The sequence below is a fragment of the Vanessa atalanta genome, chromosome 6, assembly GCF_905147765.1.
Source record: "Vanessa atalanta chromosome 6, ilVanAtal1.2, whole genome shotgun sequence".
NCBI lineage: Eukaryota > Metazoa > Arthropoda > Insecta > Lepidoptera > Nymphalidae > Vanessa > Vanessa atalanta.
Window position 1 is genome coordinate 11,633,176 of NC_061876.1, and position 27,833 is coordinate 11,661,008.

Sequence of the window (27,833 nt, forward strand, 5' to 3'; positions counted from 1 at the left end):
TTTTCATGTAGTCGCTTTCGATACACCAAAGAAATAAGGTTGTGTCGCTCCGTCGAACTCGTAAACAAGTAAATCCGTGAGTGACCTCAACTTGTGTAGTTTTGTGTGTGACTCCGACGCTGTGAATTCAAAATGGGGTGTGGAACGAGTTTTGTGAAATATGTGCTGTTTTTCTTCAACCTGGTGGTCGCGGTGAGTTGGGGTAAAGGGCGGGAGAACCGGTTTTGTTGTTACGATAGACGGTGGTCAGCGGACAGTGAAACCCACTGTTTGTTCGACGTGGCCCGATGCCCAGCTAGTAGTTAGGGAATGTAAATACAATTCAAAGGACATACATTTATAGATTTTATCGATTTAAATTACGGATATTTTTTTAATAAACTAATAGCTTCAAAATAGGCTAAAACAAAACTAATTCCAATGATAAAATTATTAAGTATAAAATACTAAGCAAAGCAACCCTTAACAACAGTAATATGAAATATGTACACATTATTCACTTTCTCTGTTGCACGCAAGAGGCAAATTCCAGCGAGAAAAAGAAGAAAGGTCGGGTCTTCGGTCCTACCTTCGTCAAACGTCTGCTTACACCTATTCGTCCTTAACTTGCGTCCTTTGAACGTAGCCGCACTATGATGTAGGAATGTAATACGTACGTACGAAATGTCGAAATGTATAATGGGCGTCATCTATAATTGATTAGTATTGTTGTTATTAACTGTTTTATTTCATATTGTTATTTTCAATAAAGTCGTAACAATAATATAAACAAATATAATTATCAAAACAGTCACGATAAATTCACTTTAGATTTCTATTAAAAGTCTATTAAAAGCTCTTAAGTAATAGACATTTCTCAGTTTTATTTATTTCTCAACCATCTTTATTCTATACTCTATTCTTATAATAAAATTAGTTCTTATTTTATAAATATTATTATATTATTATGTATGCATGATATATGTACATACATACATACATTATTAAATAAAGTGTATAAGAAGAATAAAAATATAAGGTTGTCTAAATACGGATTTTTTATTAGGCTATGGAATATGTAAAGTCCCCTAAAGTATCCGCTATCGTCACGCCATGAGCGCTAAATCAAATAATTATTCAAATGGTATAAGATTTAGTATGCCGTCATGAATAGCATTTTTAAAACCATCGTAATAAGCAACATGCAATGACTCAATACTATACAGCCACATGACATCACGTATGTTTATAGCCAGTCTCTTATTGTACGCTGTGATCACACACGTCACATGCACATTTGCATCATGTGCACAATCCTAAGCATTGTGTCGAATGTCAACGTTCCTAAGAATTGTAATTTTTTAATTTATTTTAAATTATAATTGGTAGAATATGACGGCCGACTCGACTATTTTTCTTAAATGATGGTAAGGCGTCACTTTAATACAAAAACATCCCATGGGTGTCAGTTCTATTAATTTTAAGTTTGATAAAATAGGTATTCGTGTAGTTATCCGCGTGTGACGTCGAAGTAAGTGTATGTTGAATGTATTTTGGGCTAGCAACATTCCATAGGGTTTCTCCCATCAAATACCACCTGTTTAATATTATGGCATTTTGAGTATTGGTAACATTATATCTTCACTCATCATTTCACTTTTGTAATACGTTGTTTTGCCTTCTGTGCATTTTCCTGCTATTAATATTAACAATGATGTCACCCTACAACGGCTACGGTAATACTGCCAAAAAATCATGTGCCTCTGTGTCTGCGAGTTTTGACAAACAAACATACTATCACATTCATAATAATTGGTTACTTAGCTTATTTACGAAATTCAATTAAAGGTCTTAATTAATGTAGGTCATCCTTTGGAAAGTTGCCAGCTCAGCCAATAGGTGTACATTATATAAAGCACGAAAGTAGGTCACGGAAAAGTCCTTAAGGGTTTCCAAAGGACCATGGATCGCGCTTCAATCGAACGTGACAGGATGTATAATTTTTTTCCTCGTTTTAATTAAGTATTCGTTGACGAAAATGGCGCTGGAAGGTTAAGAACTCTCGAAAAAGATTGAGTAATGTATTCTATATTCAAAAGCATCTTTAAATTTCTATACTCGTATATCAATATTAAGATCAAAAGGTTTCATTGAAATTTATCAATGCTAAATACGTAAAATTTTATTGGTAACAGATACGCGGTTGAATATTATTAGTGATACCTATAAATAAAAATAAATTATATATTTTATACATTTGATTTGGAATCAGACCTTCGTAACTAAATAGAAACTGCGCATAATTTTATGGCCCTTTAATTATTTATAAAAATAATATACACATGTATAACTTCTTTTTTGCATAAGACACTTTTTTTTTAAATAAAGTTTTGACTTATTTTGAAAAAAACGTAATAAGTCAAAAATGGTTTACTTTTGCATTATGCATATGGGGGTTAAAATTATCGCAAATAGTCACCTCTATTACCTCCTAACGGGAATACCCTGTATATTAACCTTATCACTAGTGAAGTGACTTTTTATTTATAATACATTGACTGATTATTTATTTTATTTTTTTAATTTTGTCTTATAATCTCCACAGACTTGTTGCCTTTGTATCTGGTAGAGTTTAGAAGTTTGATGCGTTTGCATGTTTTTATTTCCAAGCAGCATCACAGTCGATTTTTGGATTGCAATCTGTCAGATTTCTTTGCTCGGTCGTTGTCAGTGAGTTTTATTGATATTCTGGAATCCTAAGCTGGTCTGGATTGTATTCGGCCATCCTGTCAATGATGGGTCTTATCCCTGTTATGGAAGCCATTGTAATGGCCAGATCTCTTTGATGGTCGTAGATTGTACTCTATTCACCAGTTTCTGCGCCCGTTGTCGCTGTCGTCAGTGTAATATACAAAGTTCTACATGTGACGCGTCGTTGTAACCATATTGATTTTTGCATACCCTTCTGTCAACTTCGCGACTTCGGGCTATTACTGAGAATTACTAAAGAAAAACTTATTAAATTTCTACTCTCCCTGCCAGGGGTTTGAATCCAGGCACTTGTGGTCAGCAACCTTATAAGCTAGCCGCTAGATCAACGATGCAAGCATATAATATAATTGTGAAAAGGTTAAAGTTGTGAATAACCTTCAATGGTAACTCAAAGACTCGTAACTGTCACTTGTTCGATCTCGCTCGGTAGGTACAATTAAATATAAATAAATTGCAGTAGAAGAATTATTATTAGACCCTGTACTACTTTCGAATTGAATCAAGCTGTTCTAGAATTATAATATGTATTTTTGCGTATATTCTACATATTTGCTCTCCGACAGCACTCGATGTGCTCTCGGAATATTTAACTATGTACGCCATTTCTAGTTGTTTTAACTTAAAGCATTAATTATTAATAGAATATACTTAACGAAGGCTTAAGTAAATTTTAATCTTACTCATAAAAAAGAACATGATATACAATTTTGAATACTTTATCTTGTACCTACAACCTACCATAAACTCCAGTATATATACGACAATATTACGGGGTCTAGTCTGGATTTTCTCCCACCTAGAGAGTCTCCCAGGAGACTTGCCAAATACGCTGAACATTTCATAAATGTGTACGCAAACGATGATGATCTCTCTATTCCCTCACTCTCATAATCCGACGGTAACCTAACACGAGCAGAGTTAGTTCAGACGCACGACCAACGGCTCTACGTGCTTTTCGAGGCATGGGAGTATAGATATTTTTGACAGGTAAACCTAATAACTGCTTATCGGCCTGACCTGATTTTTAAACCTAGGACCTCGGGACTTGCGGCCTTATATACACTAGACCAACATTCATAATTCATTCGGTCATAATGCTCAGTATGAGTTGCATTTTCTCTTTAAAATTATGAGAAAGCAATTATTCTATCGACTCCCGCATTACCTGTTGTATAGTGATGGTACTATGTCAGAAACCGTCACGCAAGTTTCAACAACATAGAGTTTCAAGCCGATCAGGGAAATCATTCATGAATGTTACAGAAATAATTAATTTCTGTTAAATAATATACAATAATTATGGCATTTACCTAACATTTAATCATACGTTACATATTATATGTATCAATCTAGACGATGAATTATTATATATAGAAAGAACGTAGGTGATTTTATCAGAAAAATCTCATAAATTACAATAAATATTTTGCATACTTGCAATCTGTTGATAAAATGTCACGTACGTTTTACTTACAAGTTACGATTGAAGTTGTAAACGTGATGGAGTGGAGGTGACATCATCGAGCGATCTCAGACGCCGACTTGGCGCCTGCATCCTTGCAAACATCGACTTTAAATATATATATAAACTTAGATATATTCGCTATTTAATACTATGGACACAATCGCTTCAATTCTTTAAGTTTTATTTGTAATGCGCTTTTAATGATGATGGTGATAAGTCTGTTGAAACAATATCTTATTAGTAAGATAATATAACATTAGTATTATAAATGCGAAAGTTTTGATGGATGGATTGCTTATTATTCAATCACGCCAGAACGGCTGAACGGATTTAAATAAAATTTGGCGAAAAGATAGATTACGGTCCGGAATATTACACTTTTTATGCCCAAGGCCGCCACATACTCTCCCTCAAACCCACACACAGGCGAAGCCACGGTCGGAAATTTAAATGAATTTAGCTCCCGTGACTAAAAATATTACTGTACTTTTTAACTACAAATTTAATAAAGAGATTGCAATGTATTTAGTTCTGTTAAATTAGTTAAATCGTATTAAGAGATACTTTACTTCGGCGCCAAAGTAGTTGTTTCTTTTAGTTGTTTCAATTGATTTTTGCCAGCAGGACTGGACAAGGAATTTAATGTATCAGACCCTTAAATAAATCCTTTTGTCAAGTGTGTAATATATATCACAGATTTTAAAAGAATCTTACGAGTTCTTTCATTTTCGAACCTTTAGTAACGTAACATTCGATAAAATCATGTAAAATAATTATTCAAAAACCACATTTAAATAAAGTATATTTTGATATAATTGATAAGTCGCAATTATATCAAAATAAAACTAACTGGCTGGTCGGACTGATTGCAATTTAAAGTATTCGGTTATCTATTATATTGTTGGGAGTAAAGGAAATTTGAATAACATATTTGCATTTAAAATACTACACAAAAAGTAATATATTGGTTAACACTATTTTACCACTACTTATTAAACAACGATGGTAGTAGGAATGAATATATATATATATAGAGTATTAAACTACAAAATAACTAAATCGAGTCGACTTTATTGTATTGGTGTGCGTGCGTAGGTACGCTTGACACGTCATGCCAAACGTCATACAACTTCAATAGTGTGTGTGTACTTAGTGGCCAACCGTTGTCCAATATTTTTTACGCTTTTACAGCTTTTAGAATACATCTAGACAGAAAAAATAAACAAAGCATATACCATAAATAAGATTAAAAAAGGTGACATTAAGAAGCCCGATAAGGTAGTACACACCAATAAATATATTTTTTTAATTCTAACTAACTAGTTGTCCGCAGCTTCGCTCGCGTTTTAAGCGTCGGTCGTGAGGTGTTAGGTATAAAAAGTAGGCTTTGTCTTTCCTTGTCTAGAACCCCAAAATATCTAAAATTGCTCCATACCAAATTACCTCAAATTCGGTCAAATGATTGGCTGTGAAAGTACAACAGATTGAGAAACAGACAAAGTCACTTTCGCACTTAATACATGAATATAGTGTAGTATATGTACTAGTAATATATATTAGTTTTTGTTAAATCGTCGTTATATGTCGAACTTACGTCACTTAACAACACTCAGTAATAACTTCCAAATGTCGGTCAATTTAATGATTTTAATTTAATTACATGAATACGATTGTAACAGTTCGTATAATAACATATTTTGGCAATTGCGGTTTCATTGCTATTGCATAAACTTTAAAGTATTACTGGTTCAATTCTTATCTTTAACTAACTACACTATTAGAAACCTGTTCTGTAATAGACTTCTAAGTATCGCAATATCTACTAATACTAAAAAAAACGGATGTTGCGCACACAACCTTGTCATATAACAAAATATTTTACTGAAGTGTTCTAACACATTCTTGTGCAGATATATTTGCTGGTTATTGTTTTATTTGAATAATAATAAGTTTTACGAGGTTTTTCTCTTAATTTGGTTTGACAGCTTTTTTTCCAAACTTCTTTTACCAATTTGTCAGTGTTAGAGGTCGCTTTAGCAATGAGAAAGTTATTCTTATTGTAAGACACAATTACAATGTAATACTTGATATAAGATATTATATGAATTATTATTTTCTGTATTTTATAGACGCGTATCTGTCACTTTGTATATCAATTATTATAATTTTATTTTTACTGTGCCACAAACAAAAAACCTTTTTAATATGGCAACATGAACCTTGATAAATACTCGTCACGGCGGGAAAATATATCTCTCGAATATATATTTTCATTGCGTATCAATTAAATATTACTTATAATTCATAATACTATATCTGAGTTAAGACCAAGTTCTTACATTATGTTATCTGTTCTTTACATTTTTGCCATTAAATATAAACAAATGCTTAATTATTTAATATAAGCAATTTATTACTTTTTGTCTCTGGAGCTTATGATAGATACTATAAAATATTTATTACGGCGTATAATTTACTGTTTTAAGTGGTAGAATGAAGTCAGCGTGGATAATTGTCGCCCCTATGGCGCCGCTTTCAACCCTAAATGAATATTTATCGGCATTATTTGATGGCTGCTTACTTGTGGTCGTGACCTTGTACTCAAATATATATGAATGCAAAATTTAAATTAGAAACAGCTACCGTGAAATTGGTTGCTTACGTGTTGAAACTTGAAAGACTCGGAACGTCGTTTTCAAACATATTTCGTTTATTCACGTTGCGCTAATTTAAACCATGATAATAAAATAATGAGTAATCATAAATAAACTAGTCGTTACCCACGACTACGTACGTTTGGTTTATATAATATATAATTACATACGTGTATACTTCTAATTAAAATTTAAATATATTTGCAGATACGATATTCAATACGACTCGCGCGCCCTCTATTATACGTTTATAATATAATATGTTTTTAATAGAATACTATGCCGGAAATCTTTACGAAAGTGTTAACTACGTTTCTAATTTCGACTTAATCGTAAATCTATAAAATACGATAAAAATATACATTTTTTTATATATATATAATAAGACATTAGAAGGTTTTATTAAAGTATGTATTATAATATTAAAATGTAATTTTTTTTTTAATTCTTCTTAACACGAGACGATTATCATAAAACCCGTTCTAAACGGATTCTTTGCTTGAGGAAAATACCGAAGTTCAAGTCCATATTCCGTAGGCGTGGTTTCAGAGAATTTATGATGAATCTGTAAGATATATTCGACATATATATATTTAACTATAATACGCATATAGATACATAAATTAACATATGGTACTACGATTCTATTTATTTAACTATTTATATCAAACTTGATTTTACTTTCATTTATGATTACAATTTCGCTAACCTTCGAATCGCCATTTTTTTACGAATTCATAATTACGAGTAAGTCTTCACTTCTACCATTGCTATGAGCTATAACTGTAACGTTTAAATAAATAATTACTCATTCTGAGTACTTATATAAACATGAAAGAAATAAATAATAGCGATTTGTATTGTTTCTCGTTACAGCGCTAATTCTCGGTAATTACCTGAGCCAGGACGGATCATTAAACAGTATTTTCCATACAGAGGCCATGGGTAGTGGGTACGTCCAAAGGACTCGCATAATTATGTATGAGACTTGTAAAGCACGTGACCTGATTTCAATGACTACTCCTTCCGTGCCGGTGCTTTTAGTGCAAAATTAAATGCCGATAAAGACGGAATAGCAACCTATTAATCAGTAGCATCTCGACCCGGCTTCGCACGGGTGAAAATAATAATAAAGAAAATGATAAGATATAAATATAATTTATACCTTATATACTACTTGGGTATAATGTAGCTTTCTAACAGCGAAACATTTTTAGAATCGGATCATTAGTTCATACATATAAACAAACTAACTTTAGCTCTTTATTATGTTAGTATATATAAGACATGTGAGTTTACTATGTGTGCGTATAATATTATTACTTATGTGTATAATCCTAAGATATCGAGTAGTACCTTTAATTAATGTTTGTTATTTATGTAGATAGGGGAAAATATATTAAACAGTCATACAAAGTAATAAGCTTGTATAATACGATTCAATACATACATAAAATAGATGTTCCTGAATTTATATAATTATAGGTAATACCTATGTCTGAACAATAAGCAAATACTTACTACATTACATATTATAAGGTGTAACTACAGGCACGGGGGACTTAACATCTTAGTTCCCAAGGCTGGTGACGCATTGGCGATGGAAGGAATGGTTGATATTTCTTACAGTGCCAATGGTCGTCCGCATACACATATATATAACAATGGCAAAATACTAATTATATATTTTTTTTCAAAATAACTCTAATTCAAATGAACTCTATACTCAAAAAACTTGTGGAAATTTCCATGATAAATGCCTTATTAAAATAATGTCTGTTTGTTGTAATCCGCTATTAAATATTTCCTAGAGTTGGAACGGATGATTCCTTTGTTTATATGGAGTAATAATTTTTATTGAAGGCCTTGTTTCGTTTCATATAATATATATAGGATAATTCTATATAGGACAGGTACAATGTATGGATAAAAAGTTTGATTGTATGCTCAATCATTGAGAAATTTTCTGAACTAAAAACATCATTGTAGGTAACACGAATGTGGAGTTACGTTTATTATTTAACGCGGGTAATAAACGCACGGGCCAAGAAAATAATATTATTATTGGGTTACATACTTTAGTTAGAAGTAGTTTCCTGACCGCCCGTGAACAAAGCTCACATCCTATGAGTGTTCCAATCACAGTTAAATTTACATTAAATTTCTCATTCCGGACACGTTCAATTTAAGAATGTTCTCACAATTAGGGAAGCGTTCCTTTCTCATTATTATAATAATAAAATTATTATAACAGAACATGATAATATTTTAATGTGCTATCAAATGCGTAAAAAATAAAGTATATTTTACTTTAAGATTCTAAGAAAAAAATTGTACTAAATTAGAACGAGTGAAAAAAGGTATTGTGCCTCACAGTAAAGCTGACTGGTGCTGCGCTCACTGCCGTGGACGTTAGGCTTACCTGTCCTTTGTCTACCCTCGTTCACCTCATTGTCAATCGGTCGTTGACTTCTTATGCAACATTAGAAAAAGTTGCGGAACACCTGGGTTGTATAGATGCTTCGACTACAAGGTGGATTCTTAGAATGTGTACAATGTATTGAGAAATTTACAATCCAAAAGATTTAATATATTAAAATATAAAACTTTGGAGTAAAGGCAAAACAAAAGAGTGTGAAAAAAGATTGCAATTTATATAATTATACTTATGTGTAGTTTTATTTTTACTATAAATTAATATATTTTTCTTGTTTATACAATGCGCGTTAAATGAAATTATACAATAATTATAGTACTAAAACTCACCTGTTGTACCACGCGGTAAAAGACCGTCACTTCGTGGGACATACTTTCGATCGAAATGTGAAAAAGTTCTATTTTAAGAAAATCTAGGTCGGCCAGAGGTTAGCGACCCCGCTTTATAGGTTTTTCTCGTCGTGTCCAACGGGAGCACCTTGCGATTCCATTGTGATTGCAAAACAGTGATTTGTATAATTACGATTATAATAAGTGATTATAATTAACAAATTAACGATTCATTTTTTTCCCCCGATTGATTACCCTAGTCCTGAGTAGAATATTCATAATTGCTACGGACGGAAATTGAACCTCATCACAGTCTCTATCGCTGCCGTAAGGCCCTGTGTCATTCAGTGATCAATTCAATCGGTACATCAAATTATTTACTATATAATATTATATATATACATTTATAAATACTTATGTTTAAATATAAATGTTTAATACCTGGCCAATACAATGTAATATGCGACACAATTCCTTACTGCTTTTCGATATAAATAAGTATTTTTTTCTAGTATTGCTATGTTATTAATATATATGTACAATGAAGTACAAATTATTAAGGTTTTGAAAAAGTAGGTAACGAAAGTTAATTTAATTATGGGTGATGTTTTCGTTGACCTGTTGACCTAAAAGTGTATGTCATAGCTTATTAATATCTTGATGATGAATAGCTGTATTCATTGCTATTTTGCTATTATTGGCGTTGTCCGTTTAAATCGATACTTCAACGAAATTATCTTTTGGATGTATTTCCATTGTACATACATGTATCTTTTTTAATTTGTGGCCCAACCAATATAGTCCAGTGAATCTGTTGATGTAATCCTCTGGATATTAGAAACGGTTCCAATATGTTCAGTCTAGGAAAAGTATTGGAGTAAGTCGATTTTCTTGGAAATGTTCTTAGTCTTTTATTTTTTTTTTTTTTTTAGTCATTAGCAGCCCGTAAATGTCCCACTGCTGGGATAAAGGCCTCCTCTCCCTTTGAGGAGAAGATTTGGAGCATATTCCACCACGCTGCTCCAATGCGGGTTGGCGGAATACACATGTGGCAGAATTTCGTTGAAATTAGACACATGCAGGTTTCCTCACGATGTTTTCCTTCACCGCCGAGCACGAGATGAATTATAAACACAAATTAAGCACATGAAAATTCAGTGAAAATCCAGGCAATCCTGCCTGGATTTGAACCCGAAATCATCGGTTAAGATGCACGCGTTCTAACCACTGGGCCATCTCGGCTAGTCTTTTATATAACGAACGAATAAAAAATATAAAATATTTTTTAAAACAAATACGGCCTTTGTAGACCGTTTAGAAATATTTAGAGTAGTGTAAAAAACATAATGCTATAATTAATAATTATAGGATATAATTGAAACTTGATTTGAGTTTTCAACATTTAGATAACGAATAATGTTGTAACGGAAAAAACAGATTTAAAAGATGTTCTTGTTCAAACATCGAAAATGAATGTCGTTGATATGACGCAATGCGGATGCGCAGGATTACTCTCCGTCTCCACTATACTCATGTCACGAGTTATGCAAACTCAAACGGCTGTGAAATATCTCGGTCACGCTGGCCAAAGCCATTGCGTGACATCAAAAACGTATGCCTACTACACCCGTGTAGAAGATAATACTTATGTACATACTTTAGTTTTTAATTGCTAACCACGCTTTTTCATACTTTGAAATACCTATAAAGCACTCTTTGAACATATACGGAGATGGATAAATGTGCCACTTAATATTTATTTAAACATTGATTAAAACCATAGAAATGGCGTGACCCGATTGTATGTGGAGGGAAGAGAAACGGGAGCCTCGGCGCACCTTGAGAGAGGCCTATTTACTATTGGCTGACGACAAAATACTCATGTTGGACATAACAACTGATGAGTGGGTGGAACGTAGAAAACGCTTTTGTAATATTAGCAAAAAAAAATGCTCAGGAAAAAATCCTGTATAGCAACAGCAGACAAAAGTAAAGTCATTGTATTGTAGATTTATTTCTAAAGTAATTAGTAATACTCAGGTCCGTTGTTAGTTGGAGCGTGACTCATTGTAGTTATACCGATTACGTTTTAATGGTCAGTGGGCAGTCAAGTCCAGTGGAAAGTCCACGTTGGGGCTTATCGAACATCCGACTATGTCATTTCGTCTAAATATAGAGGCCAATGTCGATATTAAGAGATTTTATTTATTTGGGAAATTAACAATTATTATTAAGCTTAATAGTGAAAAAACAAAAATATAAGAAATAGATAAATCAATCGAGTTTCCACTTACAATTAATACAAACAAATGACAACTTATATTAAAAATAAAAACAAAAACAGAAAGTGTAAAAAGCAAAAATGAATAAATTAAATCTCTTAATATCGACTCTGTATTTAGACGTAATGACATATATAAATAATGCTATGTTCTAAATATGATTTTTCAAAGGTTTCACTATTTGTAATATTTTGTTTTAATTTAAGGAAAAGACGAAACTATAAACGCGAGGGTCGCGAGACGACCAATTAACCCTCATTGAGATTAATTGTGCGAGTTAGTTAATGGAGTAAACGACTACATGTCAAAATACTCACCGTTGTAAGAATTGTATGTGTAAATATTTCATAAATAGCAAAATGTTGAGAAGATGAAGCATATTAACAAAAATCATGGCAAAGTGTTTGTAAGCAAAAAATTTTGTACGAAGAAATTTAAAGATGAGTCAACGTATAACGTCACCATTATAGAACAAAGGCAGTTCTGTTCTGAAAACTGTTTAAATATATTATTTACATAAACAAAAATAAGAGAATAGTTATATCTTACGTGTATACACACATAGGCAAGGACGCGCACACAAGCTCATAATATTTTTTTTGGTAGAATATCGGCATTAAGTGGGCGACGCTCGTACTTACAAGATGTCTTAATGTGCGTGAGATGGATATGGATGGAATAAGGACGAAACCTATCATTAATAATAATAAATTAAAAAACATTAATACAAAACTCAAAAAATATGAAAAGATTGAAACACATCGAGTATAATTTGCCAGCAAAATAAATCCTTGGACGAACAACGAACCAGTTCTATCACAAATAGACGTAAATAAATGAGATCTCGCTAATTTTAGTTTTTGCTCCAAATTATTTATACTTTAACAAAAACTTGTTATAAACTATTTAAGTTACGAGACACGCCAGGCGCTATATTATACCTAATTGATTTAGTTGGTAGACGTGGGAGAAAAAATATTAGAACTACTTATTTTCCTCTCTTTCTGTCTAGTTCTAAATATGTATTTCGAAAAACTTTAAAATTCTGTGATAAAATGCAAGTGATGTTTAAAAACATGCGATACAAACTAGATTAGGATACATTACAATGACCTTAACAATCGAAATTAAGGAAGTACGCTTGTTTTCGTTGCTCAATAATGCCGCTGTCGTGACGATCATTATTTTAGTTTTTTTATGCTTAATTTCCAACACTGCGTTCATTTACTTTACCATCGTTACTGTCGCCGAGAATAATTAGTATTATATACGCCGTTATTGTAGCCAAAAAAATAACTATAGGTAAAATACCTGAATTTTAATCGAAGATTGAACTTACATGTGCTTAATTTGTATAATATATATCATACTCAGCTGTGAGAGAAACTATAGTGACGAAATCTGCAAATACTAGATGAAAATCTGCCGTAGGTATGTAGGCCTCATTCACAAATCCGTATCGACGTTGTGCGATGGAATTAGCTCCATAGGTACTTTCTCTCCATAAAGGAGCGGAGCCCTTAGCTCAGCAGTTGTGCTAATATAACTTTTCTTTTATCAATCAATTAACAAATATGATCTAACATCTATTGTTTCAACAGCATTTATTCTTACATTAGTCATCTCACGTATACCAAGACGAAGATTTTTAAGCACGAGCGTCTTTTGATAGTGCTTAGTTTTAATTCAAGTAAAGTAAAGTCGGTTAGTGTCTTCGTAACATGCCCAGGTGACTCGTTATCAAGTTTAAATTAAAAATATTTTTAAACAAGTCCTTGGTTTTGTTTGTATTGCACATTTCAGCGAACGTGTAACATTTTAGTTCAGAAGATATTGCACTAAAATGTGAATTTATCCGGCCTGCAATGTGTTAACAATTTTTGAGGTCACACTATTAATAATAGTTTCAAGTATTTGTATTGTTTTGTATTTCAAAATGGCTGAAATAAATTGAATCGGTAATTGTTATAAGAAATATTTTGGAAACAAAAAACAAATGATATAAAAAATATCTGCTATTTTATATTATTAGAATTTATAATTATATTCTTATATTTAAATGTGTGAACAACTCAAACGGGTGTATAAATAATAAGGATCTGTATTAATACTCGTAATTTTCTTGGCTTTTCTACACAATATGCCTTCCTATTGAATCACTTTGTTTTTTGGTGAAAACCACATAAAATCTGTTGCGTTGTTTAAAACATCTAAGCGTGCAGACAGCAGGAAGCGACTTTACTTAATAGTATCTACAGATGTAAAAATAAACTTAAATCGAGTTAATTAATTCCCGTTCGAAGTTGTATTTCCAATATTTGAAATAAAAGTCTCCGATTTACTTTTGAGTCTATGTTTGTTTTCAATATTGGCGTTACATTTCACTTTAATCGGAAAAGGCAATGCTAATATATGTATGTATTGAATAAATACTTCATAGTCTCTTTTAAACATTAGATTACATAAATATTATAATATCACATTTTTGCTTTGTCTATGGAATTTATTCGGCGAGAAATTGTAGATTACATTTTGCAATAAACTAGTCTGGTTTTGGTCTAGACTTTAAACTTGCTGTTGAGTTTCAAGTTTCGCATTGTTGCATTCAAGTAACTATTGTTCAAATGAAGACAAGATATCCATTACAAGGAATGTAAGTCGTAAAAGCAAAAATGCACACCAGACATTTATTAAATTTTTTAGGTACTTAGAGTACTCGTCTTTTGTATTTTATTTATTAGTCAAATTATTGAGGGTCATAGTTGAATTAAATAGATCCGTTTTAAAAATTTTATTCTATACTATAATGTCACCAACACAGTACTTTGTGTTAACTGTTTAAAATATTGCAAAGTTTGACTCACTTTTCCCGGATGTTGGTAAATTTGATAAGAAAGCTCATAAAATTACAACATTTTCATAGATGATTGATACTGACAGTATATTCTTTAATTCTCTGGTAAAAACTTTGGTGTCTGACGAGTTCTAGAATTTTGAATTTAGGGAATTACTTTGGTTTTATATTTATTAAGGTTGGAGAAAATTCTTTTACACACTTCTTTTTTTTGTGGAATTTATTTGGGCACAGATAATTTCACCTATGTCACGTGCGATGGAGAAGACATGGTGGAGATTGAACGGTCACTTTTTTGTCAATTGCAATTAGTTACATCTTGGATTTAACTCCGCTTTGTCAGTGGCTTAACGTGTATACATGGTATATGTTGTTATATCAAAGTGTCTGCAGGCGATCGTGTGGCTATTAATACGGTTTAGACGATTTAGAACGATTTGGCGTATGTATTTATACCCGTTCACCGCCCCGTGGTGCTTGTTTATTAAATTATTTCTACGCTCTTAAATACATTTAATTTTTTTTTAATATTACATCATCAAGTTTGTTTGAATGTATCAAACATTAGTCAGCCTAATTTTATGTTAATAATTTATTTAGTTTATATGCATTATTTTTTATTTAAAGACAATAAATAATATCATTTAATTGCAAATAATAAAATTTTATATTGCTTTTATGTTAAAACCGAGGTATTTTTATTGAATAATCCAAAATTTTTAGCGTGAATTTTTTTTATCATTATTTATATTTACATTTTCGTCGTAATATTAAAATACGATTAAAAGTTTTTATTAATTATGTATTTATGTATTAAGATCTAAAATAAAATTCGTTTAATGTAGATAATGTTTATTAAGCCATTACGTATCTACTAATGATTGGAATAATGCAGTTTTTTAAAAGGAAACAAGTTACAAATGCCTTGAAAATTGCGGATATATTTTTTTATTTCAGTCGAAAAGTTTTTTCAAGTTAATTTAAAATAATTGAGCTATTGTTATTGCAGAACTTTATCGTGAACTTTAGAAAGAACTGACTTATAAATTATAAATGTAACATTTAAAACAGGGATGAAGGGGTCTGCATTTAACTGCTTTCAGATGCTGTTGTTTCGGATTGTTTTCAGTTACGAATATTAGATAATTTAGAAATTGTAAAAGAGAAAATTGCTAAGTAACAGAGTCAACAAGTCACTTGTAGACTATTATTTAATATTAGGTATAACCACAGCCACAATTGAATACAAATAGCCATAAAAAAACAATATTTTAAAATAACGTATTTTTGTTTTAAAATTTTCTCTTTCTTATGTAACAATTTTACATCATATCATTAACATCGATTGGTATTTCCGATGTCCAATTAAGTGGTTACAGAACAAATGACAATAGCTTAGTACCATCTAGATAAAACTGGTGACCATCTTCAGTCAGAACGTCCTCATTCCAGTAATTGTGTTACGATGACTAATTAGTTCTCGCTATGAATTGAAAACAAGAGCCAAAATATTTTATTTATTATGAATGAAAATCCGATTTTTTATCTAACAGAGCAAGTGATAAAAATTTGTAGATCCCCTAGACAATGCAAAGTATTTTTATTACTTATTGTTGATAATTATCAAATTATTGTAATCTTTGAAATGGTTTGAATTCACTTTAGTCGAATAAATGATTAATATTACTATCCAAATTAACTGACGTGGTATATATTAAAAAACTAAAAAAAACTTCATTCTTTTTCATAAGCTAAAAATAAACTGTTATAAAATTCTTCGATTTTTTATTTACGTTATAAACGTACTTTATTTGTGTCCTAAAGATTAAGAAACTAATCGAAATCCCTGTGAAATATGAATTTTATAAAGACTAAATACTTTATTTGATAATTTGATAAATTGTTGTGAGAAATTGTTAACAGTTGTTATGCGAAACGTATCTCTCGTGTTTTAAAAACAATATAAATCTTCCGAACCGATGTGATTTGTACACCCAATCAAGTTAAATAATTTCGACGCGAAGTGAAAACGGGCAAATGTTTGATCTTGAATTTATTTCATTGTATCTATTCGCCACTAAAATGTTAATTTTATAGTCTAATAAATTATTCGATTTTAAATACCGACGATTGTACTAATAAACTTGTTTCTTTTGGCTTGAGATGTTATTTTTTTTAATGGTTCCTTAGTGTCAATGAACTTGTAACCGTCGTTGTAACCCCGGATGATAATATCCCGTTTATTGTATCACGTCAATTGTGATAATAAAATTACAGTTTCGGATGATATAATTTAAGAGCCTTATTAATTATAATTACTAAAACATTCGCATAGAAGTAAGAATTTATGATGTTATATTGAGTTTATATTATCTTCGCACTCATCGTCGTCTTAGGTAAAGCATGTTCATAATAAAGACGATCGTTATATATGCTCTAAAATAGTATACTAGCTAGTAGCAAACAGGTCAAATGCATTTTAATAGGATGTGTGTATTCCAGGAATCTAAATAACTTATGCCTCCAGCCACCAAAAACCAGATACGGGATTAATATTGTATAATCTTTTTCAATACAATAACAAACACTTGGCTTGTTGTTAATAACGAACACACTTAAGTTTCATATCGTTTGAAGTCGCGACTATATTTCTATGTTCATAACATACTCTACATTCTAAATTTTACAACCTTAAACGGGACGTATGACTCTTATCAGTAATGTGATGTTACGAGCGACTCGTGTGGAACTGAAAACTCATTACTAAGTCATAAAATTTCATTCTACTCCACACTGTATACTATTTCTATGCCATTGAATTCATATTGGTAACAGTTTGCTATCAAGCTGATTTAGACTGCTAAATATATTTAGCTATCTCTGTCTTAAAACATGAGTGTAAAAGGATAGCATTTGTACTCAACTTTTTACGTCGCTTTAATATGTTTATACGTTTTTATTAATACGTTTTAAATTTTTCCACAACGGGTAAAGTGATAAAAACAAATAGGTTTGTTTAATAAACATGTGCGGTGATCGTAACGTTGATTAGGAATAGTTACTTATAACATTTTACCGACCTCGTAGTTAAGATAGACATTTTGCCGACCTACGTATCATGTTACGATATTCATAGGTCATGTATTATATATTACATAAATACCTGTATTTTTTACAAGATAAATAATAACAATGTCTAATATATAAATATGCTCTACTAGATTGATAATTCAATATCTCAGCAACGGTCCAGTTACGTCTTATATTGGAAAAAAATCATAGGACCAAAATTGTAAAGCGTAATAAAAGTATCAAAAAAGTTTAGTATCACAAAACGGAAACTTGAGTTATCGCAAGAAAGCAAAATTAACCCCCTTTTCAAAATGGCGGAGAAAGCTTATAGGGAATCTTGATTAACAATTTCAAGTTAAGCTTTGCCAGCTTTTCTAAACAATACCCAGAAATCTGCTTTCACGCCTCACTTGCATTTTAGGCCCATTTTTCCGAATTAATAACTGAACTTATAATCGAAAACACTCAATTTAATAAATTGACATTATTACACGTATTAACAGCGAGAGTGTTGTGTAAAATAAATAACAATACATTAAACATATTCGTCTGCTGACCAAGACGTTAAAACAGCTGCGTGTTATGCAACAACTTCAAACATCTGCTAGTTTTTAATCCTTCACGTTCAATGCGCTATCTCAATAAAACGTAAGAAACAAATTTGTCATTTATCTCGCTAATGCAAGGATTAAATTTGAATGCTCCATCGTTCACTAAAATAATCCTTACTGCTTTTAACATAAGCGCTTTGAATGCGTCTGTAAATGTTGAAGCAGACGGAGCGATGTGAGTAATCGATCGTCTCAAGCAAGTTTCTTACGTAATACATAATGAGAGAGGCCAGTATTGTTTGCGTATTTTCAATATTTAAAATACTTGGGTTCGTTGTACGGTTGGCCGTTTTGTGTAAATAGCACCCGGCAACTGGATCGCTGTATTTTTGTTTCAGGTGTTTGAACACAAAAAGCGTTCGTGGTCTACTTTAAATTTACACATCTTGACTAGTGCGTAATAGCATAGAGTTTAAAATTAAATGTCGGATATAACAAGTTTCTTACAGTGCAAATGTTTATGGGTAACGGTGACCACTTACGTCCAGTAGGATATATTATGAATTTTATGAGAATAGTTACTTGATCATTACGAAACCTTATAATTATTGTATTATGTTGCATCTCTTTGAAAAAAATCATCGATTTTGGATGATAGGAGGCGAATCATTATTCGCCTAAATGTAACAATTTGACAGAATTAGAAGACTTCCTTGCTCCTATCTCTTTTCATCTTCTCGCATAATAAGAGACAGCAAAATTCTATATTATCACAGCTAAATAAATAACAATTCATTTTTATATTTAATATCCTACGTATGTGATATTTGAAATGTTAGCGTGGACTGTACTAACCCGGTACTAAACAGAAATAGTGCAGAATCGAGTAATCGACACGTCGCTTCCCACTAGGGTTGCCAACTCCTAAGAAATTAATATATCTTGGCCAAAAAGCGGGACCAGTCTGCAAATGGCTATGCATTGTATTTGCACGACACCTGTGCACGTGCACATCGCAATGCGTGGAATTTTATGTCATTTAAATGGTATTTCTGTTTAACTTGGCTAGGTTTCCTATAAAGCAATACAATTAGCCGGGCCTTCCCCCGCGTGGAGAAGGTTAGCAACACTAATTCGCACCCACATTCAGAATTCAGCACTGAACTGCTTGACGACGACACGTAAAAACAACACAACGACAAATAAAACGACTACTAAGCTGGTTTTACACTAAAATTTTACACTAAAATAATTGATCATCTCATATAAATGGCATCATATCAGATCAAATTCTTTTTTAAACGCAATAGTGTTTTTTTTTCTCTTAGTAATATTAGTTTTTTAGAGCTGTAGGTGCGAACGTTTAGTACTTAAAATATTTTAAATTCATGCAACCAAATATAAATAGTTTTTTTATAAAGCAAAGTATCAAATATTCATATAAAAATCAATTTGATGGTCAGTGAAGTTGCGTATTTCTAATTTTGGTTAATTGGTAAATTTTAATTTTATCGTAAGATATATTTTTAAATGGTAATGACTAAATCGATAATGGATGCTCGAGATAATAGTTTAAAAATAACATTAAAATATATTATAACTTATCTGTTCTAAAAAATTTCGTCTGTCTGTCTTTGTTACCTCAATCAGGCTATGTTAGAATCGGGATTCAGTGTAAAGACGAAACGACAACTCGAAACAAACGTAGTATTATTTGCATTTATTACTGTCATCATCTGATTACTGTCAACATAAATTAAGTTTAATATTTATGCTGAATAAAAGACTAAAATCATGCCTCCCCTATTATCCTCAAACATTCGAAAGAGACAGTGATGATTGTCAAATGAGCTTAGTATAAAGATTGGAGAAGACAAATAGAATCATTATCTCTTAAGTTTATAACCCATAAACCTTTACGTTGGTGCTATTTTTAAATCTCTTGTGCCACTTTTATTATTATATAAATCCTTGAAACGGAATAACAGATTGAATCATGATGTCATATGATAAATAAACGATTCGTAAAATTAGACAAGATGATTGTTATAATACGAAACTCAATTTCTTTTTTTTAAACCTTGAGTGTTGCGCGGTCATTGTCTAATATTCAGCCCGTTTTAGTTGTGGAAATACTTTTTTTTTGTATTGCAATAATACGTAGAACGTGCTGTATGGTCTGTGGCTTGTGAATTTTTTCAAAGATTAGATATATTTTTTGTTTAAGTTATTATAATCATAATACGTAATTTAGTGACTGGTCATTTGTAATTTATCTATGACCACGTCTTAAATATCTATAAAAAAACTTTGTTTTAAAAGATAGAAAAGAATAAAATGTTTCTGTCAACTTTTAGTAATTTTTTTTTTAATTCCAATGTAATGTATAAATAGTATTCTTCTCACGTTCGATATTAATTAACAACGTAATGTTCTAGATTTTATATTGTTTTCGAGTTTTTGTTCTATCAAATCGTTTTAGTCGTAATCATCGTTATGATCAATATTAAGCACCTACTAGTCGAAATGGCAAAGGTTGTATGTATATAGAATGTATAAATGAACACCAATACCTACTTTGAACGGCAGGCACGCCCGCTGGGATTCCATCTACATGTATAAAATAAAATATTACACTATACAAAAAAACTTGGTGACTATGATAATTTTGGTCACGCTGACTAGATACGAATAAAAACTTTGTAGGGGGTCTTTAGTAAATCCTGGAATCAGAAATCAATATATCATAATACCACTTTTAGTTTAAACTCAGAAAAGCTAAAATAACTAGAAACTACTTTTACTAAGATATGTATTTTCCTTCAACAGCTGTTCGGTCTGGCGGTGATCGGAATCGGTGTCGCCGTGCTGCTGAACTGGTCTGTGATCAAGCAGGAGTTGCAGGGTCACTTGACTGTTGCGCCATGGGTGTTCATCATCATCGGAGCGGTGATGTTCGTTATCGCCTTCTTCGGATGCTGCGGAGCGATACGCGAGAGCCATTGCATGGTTGTCACGGTGAGTAATCATTTAAATAATGATTACAATTTAAGTTTATATAACTTAAATTAATTGTATTGAAATTTTAATTTTAATCATCTTCAATTAACATTCCGTAGATGCCATAAATCTATTTTAAATCGTCTCGGTCTATAATTCAAAAACATTTCAAATGAAAGTAAAAGAAAGTTGAAGCAGAAAAAATATTTTAATTACAAATAAATAAATAGCTCAGCATGCTTTTGATTACGTCATATTTATCACGTATTCGGAAAGACTGACATAAGTATAATTAGTTCACATTTTAAAATTCAGTATATAGCTTCAATATGTATATGTGTGTGTGTGATGGAATTTTTAAACAAGCGAAAGAAACAATCGTTTCTATTTTGTGACGTGGTCTGGTCTCTGATTGTTACTCAAACAAAAGCCAGGTCGCTCTCTACAAAGAAAGCCACTTTCCACTAACTCCTTAACAATGTGCTAATGTGTATGTAAGGTTTGTTCTTAACCGTACCGACACACAATATATACATAGTGTGCGTTAGAATTGCGGTTTGTGTAACTAATACCTTGATATTGATCTTGAATAAGACGATACAATGATATCTGTCTTATTCCTCTGAACTTAATGTGTATTTAGATATATAAGGAAGGAAATTTAAAGTTGTCTAGAAATAAATATGTCTCATTTTTTGAATTAATATAAGGGTTTATTTCCAAAGATTAATATAAGGGTGATTCAGAGTGGAGTTACTCTCGAGGTCGTTATAACGAATGACTCACTGTACGAAATATTGATTAATATATTTTATGATATGGCCTAGTCACATGGACCACATGATGGTAAGCGGTCACTACGGCCCATAGACATTGGCGTTTTAAGAAATATTAACCATTCCTTACATCACTCACCATTCAAACCGGAACACAACAATGCTACGTGTTGCTGTCTGGTGGTAAAATATTAATACTTCTTTTTTATCAATATTTTTTCTCGTCTTCTTGATAGCATAATTGCATCTCAAAATATGTAAGTTTGATCTGAAATGTACAAATTCAAAATTAAATTATACTAGGTATTATTAGTACATGTCGTCATCGGTACGAAAAATGTTCGCAGCTTTATCTTAATCGGTTGGTTAAAGGGATTTAAAAATCGGTAGCGAAACCCACGCAATATGCTAATATGTAAGTTACATAAAAGCTTATAAAATGTTATAAATAATAATATAAAAATGTAAAAAAAAATACTTGTAATATATTTCGCTAAAATTTGAATTTAGAAAAGAGTTTACTTGTTACATTTCGTATCGTATCTTGTTATAGTAAAGACACACTTTAAAATCGAAGCTGCCTGAGGTGCCTTATAAAAAAAAGTAAAAATCTACGTGAATAATTGATTTGATAATCGCGATTAAGTCGGCTATATTTTTTTTAATTGTTTTCAGTACGCTATCTTCCTGCTGGTGATCATCATCGTTCAAGTGGTGCTGGCTGTTCTGATGTTCACCTACGCGGACAACATCAAGGAAGCCCTCGTCAAATCCGTTAACTCCCTGTTCGACAAACGAAGCATAGATCCCGCTGCTGAGACCGTATTCAACAATCTTCAAGAACAGGTAATTTTGTGATTACTATGTTTAAATTGTATTTTAATGAACCTGCTTCACTCATAATAAATGTTATAACAATTACGCCGTTGGGTCTTTTGCATTGTCGATCAAAGTGTTGGTACTAATATTATAAATGCGAAAGTAACTCTTGTCTGTATGTCTGTTGCGCTTTCAAGGCCATACTACTGAACCGAATTTAATGAGATTTAGTGTGAAGCAAGTTAGAACCTCAAGGAAGGACTTAGACTTTTTTATACATAATATCTAACGACCAACTTCTTAGACGCGAGCGAAGCCGCGGCTGACAACTAGTCACGAATATAAGAACAGCCTACATATAAAGGAAATTAACACCTTTATTACTAGTAATAATAATATTGAGCATTGAGTTTTTCTTTAACCTTCTTGTTAATGAAAAACATTTGCATTCTGCTTAAACACTCCCTCTGTAATCTCTACTTATATTTTAAAGAGGTAAAATTTGTTTGTTTGTTTGTTTGTAGGGGATAATTTCCGGAACCAATTCAATTTTTTTTCTTGTATAAAAGCCGTGTTACTCCTGAATGCTATAGGGTTTAAATCATATTTATCTTACATAATTTTCTCGTGCGAGGCCGAGGCGAGTCGCTAGTCTGCCATATTCTATTAAATATGGTAAAAACATATGGAAAAATATATTTATATTTCAGCTCAATTGTTGCGGCAAGAACAGCGCATCTGATTATGGTCTCATCCTGCCCAAGTCTTGTTGCTCCCGCTTGGGTACCGTCGGCAAAATTCTTGCAGACCAGTGCACCATCGCTGACGCAAATAGCGACGGCTGCAGCCCGCGAGTCGCCGACCTCTACGAGATGTGGAACAAGACTATCGCTGGTGTCGCTATTGGCGTAGCTTGTGTTGAGGTAAGCTTATCGACCCTTAGAAGTATTTTGATACCAATGGAATATTACCAACTAGAAAATGCTCTACTACATAACGAAAATTGCACAACATGAAAGTTCCCTTCTCCCCGACATCCATTAGCAAGACACCCGATATACTACAACTAACTAAATTAACTTTTATACTGTTTTTTAGTCTTCTATATTTAATAGTAATTTCGCAATATTGAATTTGAATCTACCTAGTTCTGAATCAGCCTCTGTCGACAGTAAAAGCAGAGACGAAGGCCTTATATGATTTTTGTACTATTCCAAGTGTGGGAAAAATCATACGGAGGCGTGAAATTTTGCAGATGTGCTAAATAGTCAGCCGATGTATGGGCCCAATGTTACAACATTCATATATTAAACAGAACTTCGGTAGATTAATGGATATTGTATTCAGGTTTATCAATTTTAATACAGTTTAGAGAAAATGTTATTTTTTCATATTTGGATAACTGATTTTGTGCAATGGTTAAGGAACTAATGGCAAGAAAACATCACATGTCAATTTAAATTTAATGGGCGAAGAAGTTTTTTCTCTTTGTGCAAGTTATATTTGCCAAACATACATTTTATTATAAGAAATACTAATATATATTCATTCTCACCTCTAATGAGAATATTTATTTTGTAGTATATTCAACTACACTGCCCCACTCCAATTTGATGAATTAAATTCAACACATGCCGATTTCTTTGCCATGTTTTACTACACTGTTAGGGATTTTTCATTCGTACCATTCGGATATACAAATACTATTTCTTTCTAAATCGGACATGACCTAAGTGTACCCTCATTAAATGTAATTAAAAATCCATTGGTTTCAGGACCTCTCCTCCGTTTGAGGAGAAGGAAAATTAATGTAATAATTGTAAATGTTATGTTCCAGGTGATCGGCGCCCTGTTCGCGCTGTGCCTCGCCAACTCCATTAGAAACATGGACAGAAGGTCACGCTACTAATATTTTGTACATTAGAGCTGGTACCTATGACACAATTTTTTGGTTCTTTTTTGGCTACTTTTGACGGACTGTGTTCACTGCATGGCGGCGGTTTATGATCAAATCACATGGTTTTGATTGGATACTATTACACTTGTGCTGTTTTCTACGCATAAAATTAAAAAGTACAAACATTTTTTGTTATATATGTTCATTAAATAAGAAATTATTAAACACAAGTGTAAGAGTAATTTTTCACTAATGGTTTTTTAATGCAATATATTTTGGATGTTTATATTTTCAAGTTACTATTTTATGGCTTCATGCTACTGCCATTTTGTATCACAGTATACTGTAACTGTGGGTTAATACATAACAGTAAGTATATAGCTTTTGTAAAAGTATTTATAATCTGTTGTAATGTGGTGATTAGGGCTGAGGAGTTTCTTTATTCAGCATCGTTTTATTTCATTTTACAAAAATTTTATGATTGCAAATAAGGGCAGAATAATTTTATAAGTATCTATTCTATTTTGATTATTAAAATAAATACATATAAAAGTCTAAAGTATAAAGCAAGTCTTAGACATTTTGATGGTAAGTTATGAAATATGGATGCTGAATATTGAACAAAGAACTAAATTTCAGAAACAGTTAATACAACTTTTTTATAATGATTTTACTTTATACAAAATATTTAATTATAATAAACATTTTAAATGATGTATGTTGAAGAAATAAACTTTTTTTTAAATTTCTATTAACTGTTTCTAAACGAGGAATCTCAATACTTAATTGTATGTGTATTGGGATATAGCTTTACTAACAATATATGTTCAAATAACTCTTGTACTTCGGACAATTGACACAAAGGGTAAATTAAAAATTACACAATAATAAAGATAATTAAACAACTAGTACGTACAAGATCGTTTACAAAACATTAAATATTACCAGCGAAAAGATTTATCAGTTTTACTGGCAATTAATTAATTTTAATATCTTCTGTCATTCAAATCTAACATTCTAGACATCTAACTGTTGTTAAAAAACCAATCAGCCTTATACTGTCTAGTACAATAAAAAATAATATTAACATTCCAAAAATTTTGATTATTACTGAATTATTCTTTATAAGTCAATGACTTATATTTGACTAAATATATAGTTACATACATATATATTTATATACTGGTATTGAATGACCACAAAGGTAAAAATATTATGGGGTAACGTAGGAATGTAGAGTACCTTAGAAGACTAAATAATAATAACAAAACATAGTTTTAACTTTGGAATAAAAATCAAATATATTTGATTGCTAACTATAAATAGTTAGACTTCATTTAACATTTCGTCATACTATAGTAATAGACATTGATATATTTTAAAAATAATCTAACATATTATGAAAGTATAACATTTCCATAAAGCATATTAAAAAAATATTTATTAATTAAAAGCGCATTAAGCTTTATATTAAGCATATAACAATATGCTTTAGTTTTCGTGATGTAATTTCTTATATAATATAGAGTATGTTTAATAAACATTCTATAAACACATTTAAGATAAAATAAATTATATTTCAGTTAAAACAAAACTATATAGGAGAACAGTTAATTGATTTTTGATTATAAATGAATGCCAAAATTCGATGCTCATTTTAGATCATAAAATTTGTAACTTGCCATTACTTAAAGTTATAATAAGCTAAATATTGTGCCCTAATTTTGATGTTACGATTATTCAGAATAAAGCATTTAATTAAAGATTTTGTTTTTTATTCTGGTAACATTGCTGAAAGTCATTGAACAAGTTTATATGCGGAATGGTGAGTAATTAATATTTTATTGAGTTTAATTTTACTAATTGCATGCAATTTGTGTGAAGTGATCATAAGCTATAATTAAAAATTTAAATTTTAATCGTAGCTTTTGATCGTTTCATTGAATATTATATTTGAATCTGTGTGAATAAATGATGTAACTTTGTATAATATTGTTACTTTGTAAAGTTTAAATGTTCTGGATATTAATAAAATAATGTACAAAACTTGTCAAGGATTTGGATTTACTAATTACAGTTTGCACGAATAATAAAATAATATGTCACAATGTGGAATGAAATTTGTTAATAATTTTCTTTGCGGTACCAGTACAAGTCATTTTACTATTTGAATTTAGATTTTTTATATTTATTTATAATTGTATATTAATTGTCCCATTTTAAAATTACAGGTACGCTTGAATTACGAGACATCACGATAAATAACTTCAAATAAGAACAATCAACTTAAATAACGAAACAGAATACCATAAAATATTATGATTATCTAAATGTTAAGTTATTATTAAGTTGATAAAGCCCCACCTCATAATATTTTCGAATTCCGAACTGTTACCACTACCATAAACAAAATTGTTTTTTTTTTAACCAGAGACAATCTAATACGGGACCTGATAACATTGTTTTTCTTTCTATGTAATATACAATTTAATTACGTTTAAATTAAAGCGACTATAATTCCATATAATCACTGTCTCTACCTTAACTTACTAGTTAATCGATACGCCGAAAACATTACCTACACGGTAATGTAGTTACGACATTTTTTGTTGGTTATTCATTAATTTTAATTGACATAACGTTAAAAAAAATTAACGCGTTACACATTTTAAATTTAAGTTAAATTAAAATTTTGTTACGCGTAATTTTATGAAATTTATTGAAAATAGGTATTATATAAGTTAGTTAAGCGACTGTTTGTAATATTACAATTTAACTGAAAATTATATAAAAGAAATATTTTATTAATCGAACTTTGTAATTTTTAATAATTGTACGTCCAATATTAAATATATATTCATACTATAAATGTGTTGAAATTTTTATGCATTTCTATATTATTATGACGTTATTGATTATTATTGAACGTTCTCTTAATGTATTAAG

The 27,833-nt window shown here is 31.1% G+C and overlaps 1 protein-coding gene across 2 annotated transcripts; it reads left to right on the top strand.

Annotated features, from left to right (window-relative positions):
* Window positions 1-27,526, top strand: LOC125064578 (CD63 antigen-like). Of its 2 annotated transcripts, none has more exons than XM_047671689.1 (6): window positions 1-192; window positions 21,225-21,413; window positions 22,847-23,017; window positions 23,701-23,913; window positions 24,828-24,919; window positions 27,119-27,526. In XM_047671689.1, the coding sequence occupies exons 1-5, from the start codon at window positions 133-135 to the stop codon at window positions 24,897-24,899; spliced, it is 705 nt and encodes a 234-aa protein (XP_047527645.1). In that variant the 5' UTR covers window positions 1-132; the 3' UTR covers window positions 24,900-24,919; window positions 27,119-27,526. The 2 variants fall into 2 exon arrangements, with proteins under 2 accessions (XP_047527645.1, XP_047527646.1); XM_047671690.1 differs by having other exon boundaries at window positions 24,828-24,886.
* Window positions 27,527-27,833: the final 307 nt, after the last annotated feature.

Bases quoted from the DNA above. Each gene is read 5' to 3' on its own strand.
- LOC125064578 (XM_047671689.1), top strand. From the start codon at position 133: ATGGGGTGTGGAACGAGTTTTGTGAAATATGTGCTGTTTTTCTTCAAC. The intron at 21,414-22,846 runs GTGAGTAATCAT...AATTGTTTTCAG, and splicing joins GCCATTGCATGGTTGTCACG to TACGCTATCTTCCTGCTGGT. The intron at 23,914-24,827 runs GTAAGCTTATCG...GTTATGTTCCAG, and splicing joins TTGGCGTAGCTTGTGTTGAG to GTGATCGGCGCCCTGTTCGC.